General features: G+C 30.3%; 1 protein-coding gene across 4 annotated transcripts in view; it reads left to right on the top strand.

Annotated features, from left to right (window-relative positions):
- The first annotated feature begins 7,794 nt into the window (after nt 1-7,794).
- Nucleotides 7,795-10,592, top strand: part of LOC102580320 (zinc finger protein CONSTANS-LIKE 10) — a 9,610-nt gene continuing 6,812 nt past the window's right edge. Inside the window, exons 1-3 of one of the 4 annotated variants that reach the window (XM_006357619.1) lie at nt 7,795-8,019; nt 8,673-8,708; nt 8,785-9,507. In XM_006357619.1, the coding sequence (XP_006357681.1) occupies nt 8,920-9,507 (588 nt within the window). In that variant the 5' untranslated portion in view covers nt 7,795-8,019; nt 8,673-8,708; nt 8,785-8,919. The remainder of the gene's footprint in view (nt 8,020-8,672; nt 8,709-8,784; nt 9,508-10,592) is intronic. The other 3 variants (XM_015313524.1, XM_015313525.1, XM_006357617.2) reach the window with 3 other exon arrangements.

Genomic DNA, 10,592 nt, shown 5'->3' with positions numbered 1-10,592 from the left:
CTTTATACAAACACAAACGCATTTTATACATTTGTGTTTGTATAAAAGCGAGAGAGGCGAGCGAGACTGCCACCAAACGAGACTGGTGAGCGAGATTTCACCAGGGAGAGTGGCGAAAATAGCAATAGTTTGCTATAGGGTACAATTAAATCAAAGTATATTTATAGCATTTAATTTGAATTAATAGTTTGTTATTATATATAATTTTCCCTAGTATTATTAGCAAAACATAATATATATAAACTTATTATTTAACTTGCAATTATATAATATTTATATTTTTTTAATTTTGAATATACATAAGTAGACACTTAAATTTGTATAAAGTTAAATAAATATTTATTTCATTTCATTTGTTGTCTTACTTTTTTTAAAGATCTGTTTTAAAAAGAATATTTCTTTCTCTTTTGACAATGGTTTCATTTCAACTTTCTACGTTGCATTTTTAAGATCACAAGATTAACACTCTAGGGTGTGACATAGTGGTTAATGAAGTGATTAAGAATTCTGAGGTTTTAAGTTCAAAACTGAGCGGAGATATAAAAACACAAGAGTTACCTGGTACCAGTTGCAGACTGAAATTAGTTGAGGTGCGCGAAAGCTGATCCAAATACTACCATCATAAAAAGAAAAATCACAAAATTAAAAGGCACTTTAATATCTTTGACATATTTTTAATTTAACACAAAAAAATTCAAAATGCTCTTTTATTTTCTTAAATTTCATACTATATTAAAACAAGATAAATAAATTAAAACAAAAGTAGTTATCTTTTTGCTTACCGTACTAGTTGTAATATGGGTAAGAATGTGATATCAGCGAGAAATAAAGTAGGGTCCCCAAAAAGCACATTACCTTTTTTTCCTTTCTTTTCTAATGATTGGCCGTCCCTTCAAGTTGTTAGGATCGAAATAATTAGGTGTAATGCGAAAGCTAGCAAAATAAATTTTGAAAGACTACAAGTAAGAAGACAGACGAGAAATATATCAAAAGACATAAAAATTTAATATGGTTCGATTAATCGACCTACGTCCACAAAGGAGATGACCAATCCACTATATAAATATGAGAGTACAAAATATAGAGAGAATAACATCAACCAATTCACTCGGAATACATGGAAGGTTCAAACAAGTAATAACGTACCACTTGTGTCCCACAAATTCTCTCCTTAACCAAAACTCTCAAAGCCCCTAGAACTATATTGTGAATGATGATTAAGTTAGAAGGAACAAAATTATATTTATAGTCATAAACCTTTTCCTACAAGAAAAAGGACTAGTCAATCCTAAATTTTTACCTAAAAGGAAAATTTATTTATGATAAAAAAAACTCAGGGCAATTAATACCCAACACAAGTGGCTCATTAAAGTATATACTACTCCAATTGAAATTTTATCACGTGAGAGGCATAAATCTCCATTTCAAATTAATTGAATTGTTGAGGTGTTTTACACCCTTTAAGAAAAAAAGATCAGGACATAAATTAGGCATACATTTTCATTTTTACCCTTATTAGTTATTGTCAAATTGATTAAAATAACTAAATATTAATTATGATTACTAATTTCAATACTAACTACTGAAGGGTAAAATCGGAAGAATATTCTAAAAATAATTTTGAAGGTTGAACAATTCAATTAATTTGAAAAATAAAAAATGTCTCAACAATTCAATTAATTTGAAATGAAGAAAGTAGACAATATGTTTTGGCAAGTGAAGTTTGGGTCGCACTTACAGAAAATGGGCTAAAATCTCCATTTCTCTCACTTTCTCCTATCCAATATCTTCTTCTTCTCCTTTTTTATTCCGTTTCTTCTTGAAATTTTATTATTTTTCTTATTAAATATTCCTTTTATTCAATAATAGTTATTTTTATTGACTTAACATACTTCTTAAGAAATTATAAATAGAAGGATAATTTTTTTATATTATTCTTTGAATATAATAAATACAATGTCTTGAAAAATGTAATAGAAAATGACTATAATTAATAATAAGGGTAAACTACGAAATCAAGTACAAATTATTCATAAATTTCATAAAGTGGACAAGTATTATTGGACATTTATTTTTAATATAATAGACAAATATTGTTGAACAGAAGGAATATATTTATTCATCAAAGTCGGAACTTAATACTTTTAGTAGGATTGCTTGTGATTTAGTTTGAATCATTTTTTTCTTAAACGAAAATTACAATAATTAATTTGATTTTCAAATGTTGAAATCAAGTCAAATCAATTAAGTCAATTTTTCATCCTTTTTTTTCCTATTTGTTTTTTGTAGACTTCTAGAAAATATATAATAATATAAAATTTTGGTCAAGTTATATATAGGATCCTTCAAAAAAAACTTATGCACTATCTAAGAATTTAATCATTTCTAAGAAATATGATAACTTATTTCCAATGATTTTACTATCTCTTTTGTCTCAATTTAAGTGATACATTTCATTTTTTGAGAGGCAAACAATTAATTTGATCGAGAATTTGCTTATGGAATCTTCAATTTTTTTAAAAATGAAATTTATATATTTGTAAATTACGTAAAATGTACTATAACTCACAATAATTGACAATTCAAAATATTTTAAAGATAGATGAAAATTTTACGGTTAAAGATAGTCTTGTTTGAATCTCGAAATCTGAAATGTGTCATATAAATTGAGACAGATGGAGTATATTTTTTTTACAAAGAGCTAAAGATTTAGCGACGATATAACAAGATGTCTTGTTAATATTTGATTTAAATAAAAATAATCAATTAAATAAATACAAGCTATTTTGAATATGAAAATGCACTCCAAACATTATCAAAATAAATATATAAATTAAACTACAAAGTAAATGCAAAAAAATTGATTACTATAAAGCGAAACACATGAATACGAACAAAGAGAATAAAAAATAATACTTATAATAATTTTTTTAATTTTAAAAAGGCTATATATATAATCATTACGGGCCATTTATCGGTAAAATAATAGAATGAAAAAATTTATCCTAAAAAATTAATGTCTGATCTTTTATAAACGAACACAAAAATGAATTATTCAATAGTAAATCTAAGTTTTCTTGTTCACATTCACTTTAAAGTTTTCCTTAAATAAATGATAAAAAATAAAAAATAGCTAGACATTGTGGGTAAGTCTCCAAAAACGTACAATCTACTTAATAATTTAAAATAAATTTTAAATTTTTATATAATTATAAATTATTTTAAAATTAAATTATTTATAATTATGGAAAGATAATATTCTTTTTGAGACAGGTAAATTAGGATAGATAAATTATTTTTTTGTTATTGTTGTTGTTATTCTTATTATTTGTTATGTTATTTAAACCACGACACACTTTTTCCTATTTTTTATTCTTATCCTTTGTTGTGGATGACTAGTGTCAAGCTTTTTGGGATGCCATTCATCAAATCTAGTATAAGATGCCTTTTTTTTTTGGTTAAGGTCTTATTATTGGCAAAAATTGATTATAACTAGTGAGTAGTGACACATTTTGGATTTTAGATATTTAAAATAAAATAAGAGTAAATTCTTTCTTGTCTATCATTTTTAGTATTATGATTTTTTTCCCATTCAAGGTGCGTTTGACATAGGCAAATATTTTTCGGAAAATATATTCCAATTTCTTTTATATATTTGATTGATTTATATAATTTTGAATTTGTTTTAGATAAACTTATTTTCCTTCATATTAGGAAAAAGTAGGAAAATAATTTTCTAAATAATCTTTCAACTTCACCATCTAATTCACCTAAACGGCCTCGATCTGTAGCCCCAAAACCTATCACCTCGTAACATGACCTACCCCGCTCCATACCAACTCGAGATTCGATCCGAGATCACCTAATTCAAGACCCAACCTTAAATTGTGACCCAATGTCAACCTCAGACGAGACTCTCACATGACACAGTACTGGACCCAAAATAAAAATAGAACCAAACTATCGCGACCTTGACCCAAAACTTGACCAAGTTATGGGTCGGTGTCGAGGTTAGTTATCAAGGTCGAAGTTGAGTTTCGAGGATCGGGGTTTGGACTTGAGGTCGGGTCTTGGAGTCAGAATCAGGTCTTGAGGTTTAGGGGACGAGTCTCGGAGCCAAGGTCGAGGACGGGTCTCAGGGTTAGATTCAAGTGAGGTGTCGAGTCTCTGGGTTAGATCTTGAGGTTAAAGTTGGGTCTTGAGGGTCAAGGTTGAATTTTCGGTTGGGGTCGGATCTTGGGGCCTGTTCGATGGTCGAGATTAGGACTTGGGTTCAAGGTCCAAACTAAGGTTGGATTTTGAGGTTAGGGTAAGGTAAGGTATCGAGGTCATGTAGAGTCTTGAGGTTGGGGTCGGGTCTTGGGTAGGGGTCATGGTTAGGTCTCGAGGTTGGGGTCGAGTGTGGGGATATGGGTCGTTGTTGGGTCTCAATCTTGGGGTTAGGTTCGAGCTCGAGGTCAAATCTTGAGCTTAAGGTGGGGGGATTAGGGTTAGGGTTGAGCTCATTCGAGTCTCGAGGTTAGGTATTAGGGTTGGTCTCGGGGTCAAGATCAGGGTTAGGTCTCAAGGTCAAGGGTCAAACCTCAATCAGTGTTAGGTTGGGTTCTCAAGTCGATGTTAGGTTAGGTTCGAATCCTACGTTGGGTCGAGATATGAGTTTTGGTTTATATTATTTTCCTTGATTACATCGAAATATTCTAGAGAAAATATTTTCTCCTTACACACTAAACATCTGAAAAATAAGTAAGAAAATCACTTATTTTCAAATAAATATTTTCTTTTTCTACGAAAATACCAAGCACACCCTCAATGTCGTTTTAGCAAAACTCAATGAAGCATTTGACAACTTTTGTGAGGTACGATTTCTTTCTTTGTTGAGTTAGCTAAATATCATTAATTGTAATCATTTCCCTAGATTTGACTTTTTCATTAGTCAAATACATTACAACAACAATAACATTTTCAGTGTAATTCTACAAGTGAAATCTTGAAAGAGTAGAGTGTATGCAAACTTTATCTCTACCCTGTGAAGGTAAAGATGTTGGTTGCATTAGACCCTCGACTCAAGTCATCAAAAAATCGGGAGATGGATAATAGTATTTGAAAATAATGGTAAAATAGGTATAAAATGATAAAATATCTCTTAATTTTCTAAACTAAATAAGTAAAAGTGGATGGAGAAAGTAATATTCATATAAATTTTCAAAAATCGACCCATAGAGGTACACACTCACTAGTATGTATATAATATAATAGTATAAAATCAAAAGAAACTAAACAAATAGGAGGGGAAGTATCTAATACCAATTTGGGTTAAGTTAACAGAGTACTTTAGGTTACACATGTTGCTTCTTACAATTTTTGATGGAATTGGCGTGTACTTAACTATAACTTAGGATTATTCATGCATCTCAAGCCCCTCTCTCTCTCATAATATTCCACTTTTACCTACCTTTCTATACTCATTATTTTAAAAAGTCTATTTTTTTTTCCCATCTAGTATACGGTATCTACATTAGAGTTTGACTAAATCTGAATTCACGCCGAAAAGTCCCACATTGGGAGGTAAAATGCTCCCTAACAAAGGTATGTACCAGGGGAATTAGAACCCGAGACCTCTGATTAAGGATGAAGAAGTACTTATCACTCCACCACAATCCGTGTTGGTAAAAAAAAAGTCTAAATCTTTACTAATATATGATGTTTGCTTATCCATAAATAGCAATATGTGTTCTAATTTTTTTCCTGGAAAAAGGGAATTACTTAGTTTTGTGATTTAAAATTGATATATTTCTAATTAAAAGTGGTACATATATATTCTCATTGTCTAACCAATAATGTATATTTACCTTTCCGTTAACAGAGTAGATTAAAAGAAAAACTTGTTTTTGAATTTTAAAAATGTTATGTGACTCTTAAAAGTTATTTCACTTGATTTTTTTACCCCTTTAAATCTGACCCAACTAAAAAAAATCAATCCCTTTTTAGTTTGATTGATCCAAATTCATTTTATGATTGAGTAGAAGATGTACTTTTATTTTTCATGTGGGTCAAGTTTGGGTTTAAAAAAAAAGTAGGTGAGGTAAATTTTTAAAGTCTTGTGACATTTTAAAAATAGAAAATTAGTTTTAGGATTTTTCTAATTTAATAAATATAAGTCTGTTAACGAAAAAATTAAATATGATTATATATTAGGGTTTGCACACCCTTGCAACAACTTGATAGGTGATGGAATGTGTCCTGAAAAAATAAATATGATTATATATTCCGTGCTATGTTAGTAGCAATATACATTCAGCTTCACTCCTTAATATAATGATACTTAATTATTTTTTATATCTATTAATTAAACAATCATAATAGTTAATAAATGTGTTATTTTTCGGTTGTTATTTATTAAATTAATTTTTAATTAGTGACCTAAGATGTAGATTGTTTTAAATAAATAAATAAATCTATAACCAACTGAATTTCAAATGAATGTGTCTTTGAATTGAATTTATTTTACTTTCATAAAAAAAATTAAATAAAACTTAAAAGTAATTTTTCAATACTATCTAAATTGAAAGTAAAAATACTCCACAAAGAAATTTTAAAAAATCTTATCTAATTCTGCTTTTTATTCTTCATATCTCGTTGCTAATCTTGTCTTTCTATAGACTTCTTTCTAGATTGAACTCTTTTCTCTCTTTTTTTTCCCTCCTATTATTCATTTTATATTAAATTTGAACCCTTTATTATAATTGAGTATTGGCTTCATGATTGATACACAAATTTGGGCTAAATGTCAAGTTAGTTAGATTAGTCTTGTCAATAATTAGTTATTGATAGTTACAAATCTGTTATTCAACTAGTTAGCCAATCAATTTCGTTTCTACTCCATATTTGTACTTGGTTCACTCATTAATAAATATACTTCTCTACTCCCTTTTTCTTCTTCTTCCTAACACACGGAAGACCACACTATTTATAGGTGATGAATTCTTCCTTGCAATGAATAGGAAGATAGTGGTATTAAATTTGCCAAATGAATGGCCTAAATGTTACATAAGTTACAAGACATAATGATAGAATAATTGGGTGAAATGAAGAGTTGGTGGTTACATAAGTTACTAACAACTAATGACCACTTTCTTCCACTATTGATGAGAGCAAAGAACACAAATGTAATGTCCACCAATAGACATAACATGAGATATAATGTGACATATAATATATTTTTATTAATATTAAATTATCACACCAACATTTCATAAATGTCACAACTCACAACCATTCGACAAAGTCACAACCCTTCGGGAGAGTCATAGCCCTTCATTTCCTATTCACACTTTTAAAACCCAACAATTTTAATATTTCACATGTCATGTTTCAGATAAAAAAAACTTTAAAAGTATTTTAATACTTTCTATGTATCTTTAATAAGATTATAAAATTCATTTCCTTTTTTAATTTTCTTAAATTACTCGTCAAATTAAAATAAAATAAACAAATTAAATTGAAGTAAGTAATAAATCAAAAAAAGAGAAAATAGTAGTGAGAACCCCCTGGGGTGGTGACGTAAGGGAGTTGCTCGGATGGTAAGTACCCCTCACTTTCAACCCGAAGATTGCGAGTTCGAGTCACCAATGGAGCAAAAGGGGTGGGATCTCATAGGGAGGGTTAAAAAAAACAATTAAAAAAAACCCTGGGGTGGTGGGCAAATATTTCCTTTGAAGAAAGTGACAGGGTCCCACATAACAACCTTCTTCTCTCTCCTGCACTTTTTGACAACTCACTATATTTAATTATTATCAGCATTCAGCAACTTCACAATTCTTATAGAAATATATATACAAACTTCCAAAATCAGCACTCTAAAAACAGAGAAAGAGAGAGAGAGATTGGACTGGAAAGGTCTCAACTTTATCAAGTTTTAGGGTTTATGGGAGCTGCAAAATAAAGGGGTTTATCTATTTGTATACTTGGTTTCTTGTGTACTGTGTAAATTCTTTTCTGCCACCTCTTCAGTTAATTTAGGTAAAAAATTAGTTACTTTCTTGATTTTCTTGGCTTTTTAACCTTTGAAATGAAATGGGGTTGCTCTGTTTCTCTTCTTTCATCATCTGTTTTTTGTGGATTCCTCATAATTTGAAAAATATTTACTGTTCATGTGAGAATTTTGCTGTTTATCAGTTGTAAAATTATGCTTTGAACTTTTTTTTTCTTCTTCTAATGCAATTTTTTTTTTATCTTTGTTTGCAGCTTGAGGTTTAATTCTCTGACTAAGCTATTCTGTAATTGATTTGATTCTGTTTTGTTTGTTTAAATTCTCTCTTTTTTTGGTTAGCTTGCTGGAAATGCTCTATTAATTTCTTCTAGTTTTGGTTTATCAAGTTCCCAAACTATTTAGTAATGCTAAACTAAAATAAATAATTTTGATTGTAGATAATGATGCTTAAAAATAGACCAATGTGGCTCTGTGAAAAATTCTCAGCTTTTTGTTTTTGGAATCTTCATTCCCTATTTATTTGGAGCACCTTTTCCCATTTTTGATTGACATCTTTTATTCCTTGCCTTTTCCTTTTTAAGTGCCACTGTGTGTATTATTTCAAAATAGAATTTTGTTTTTTCTATGATCCAAGTTTAATTCTTGAGGTATGTGATAATTTTTATTTTATTTTTTTGTTTAGATTAGGCATATCGAGAATTCGAGATATGAAGGATAGGTTTGTATTTTGTTTCAATTTGCTTCTCTTTTTTGGTGTCACCTTTAATGATGCAAATTCTTTTTTCTTGTAACAGTTAGTTGCACAAATTCATTTCTGCTTTGGGGAGAGCAATTTCTATTGCTCAGAAGTTTTAGCTATAAGTTTCTACCAGAGACCTGAATATTTGTACACTATTTTTCATCTTAGAAAAAACTAGGAAAAGAAGGTAATGGGTTATATATGTGAATATTGTGGGGAGCAACGATCAATTGTCTATTGCCGGTCTGATTCAGCTTGCTTGTGTTTGTCGTGTGATCGAAATATCCATTCTGCAAATGCCTTGTCACAACGTCATTCCAGAACACTTGTATGTGAAAGATGTAATTCCCAACCAGCTATTTTCAGATGTGTCGAGGAGAGGGTCTCTCTATGCCAGAATTGTGATTGGATGGCTCATGCTAGTTCTAGTACATGTTTAACACATAAGAGACAAGCACTTAGTTGTTATACAGGGTGTCCTTCTGCGGTGGAGCTTTCTACTATCTGGTCATTTCTTCTAGGTGACCCTTCAATTCGTGATTTGACTTGTGAGCAAGGGATGGGTTCAATGAGCATCACTGATTGCCAACCTGGGGATAGCCAACATCCTCAAGTAAAGGAAAAATCTCAAGACATGTCTTCTGCACTTGATGAAGCAAACGATTTGCATAATCTAGTCAAGTCTGCCCCTTTTATGGGATCGTCTATGCCTAGTCTTGATAACGAGCTTCACAATGTTGAACTGCTTGTTGGATCCACAAATTTAACTTGGTCTAAGGTAATCTAAGTTCTTAGATATGCATTTTGTTCACAATTGAAGCAATATAGATATATCGCTGAAATTTCATTTCTAATTTTGCTCACCCAAATGTATTATTATCATGTTCTGTGATGTATAGCACTTACTACCAATGAGTAAGTCACTGTTCTTCTTACTATTTTGTTGCTGGTGTTGAAGCTAAGGTTGTCTTGCTCCTCATTTTGTCCTCAGGATGTACCAGCAAACTCGATTTTGGATTTTTCAGTGCCATAAATCCCTTTTTTTAATCATACTAAATAGGAGATTAGCGGAGTTCTAAGAGGTTCAGATACCAAAGCATATAGATACAATTTACTCCCTCTATCCCATTTTTTGTGATGCACTTTCCTTTTGCATACACTCTACCCTCCTCATACCCCACGCCCACGTGTAGGATTTTACTGGGTATATTGTTGTACTTTCTTTTTAGTCTAATCCAATAAGAATTATTCCTTTATATATAGTAGAAAGAATTTGACTTTAAACTTTTCATTTTATCCTTAGTGAGACGATTTGTTGCCACACTAATATCTATAGCTTGTTTTAGACTATAAATTTCAAAAGTATGTCTTTCTTTGTTAAATTTCGTGGCTAGTCAAACAACATCATGTAAAATGGGATGGAGGGTGTATAGTATTTGATATTTTCATCTGTCTTTAGACAACGATTCCACATTTTAATTTAGCATTGAAATGTTATTACATGTTGCATCCCCATAAATTGGTGAAGGATGATTTTGTTCTTCCATGAATTCTCTAGATTTGTTAACCCTCTATATCTTGTCGATTTCATAACTAACTGAGAAGGTTATAGTTGTGAAGAATTTGCACCTCAAATTTAGTGCATTCCTCTCTCGAGAACATGTTTTTCCCTGTTTCATTTGATATTTGCCATCTAGAACTATTCCCGCTGATGATAACTTCTTTTATTTGAATATTCCTACTTAACGATAGCTTCTAGGAATTGTTTCTTACATTTTTTTTGTTCCCTTGATAGTTGATATATCATTTTTCAGATCAAGCAACTTTAGCATATATTGCTTATTTTTTCACTTCCAACAAATT

Source organism: Solanum tuberosum, unplaced genomic scaffold, assembly GCF_000226075.1.
Source record: "Solanum tuberosum cultivar DM 1-3 516 R44 unplaced genomic scaffold, SolTub_3.0 scf00251, whole genome shotgun sequence".
Lineage (NCBI taxonomy): Eukaryota > Viridiplantae > Streptophyta > Magnoliopsida > Solanales > Solanaceae > Solanum > Solanum tuberosum.
This window is presented reverse-complemented; position numbering and strand designations above follow the sequence as displayed.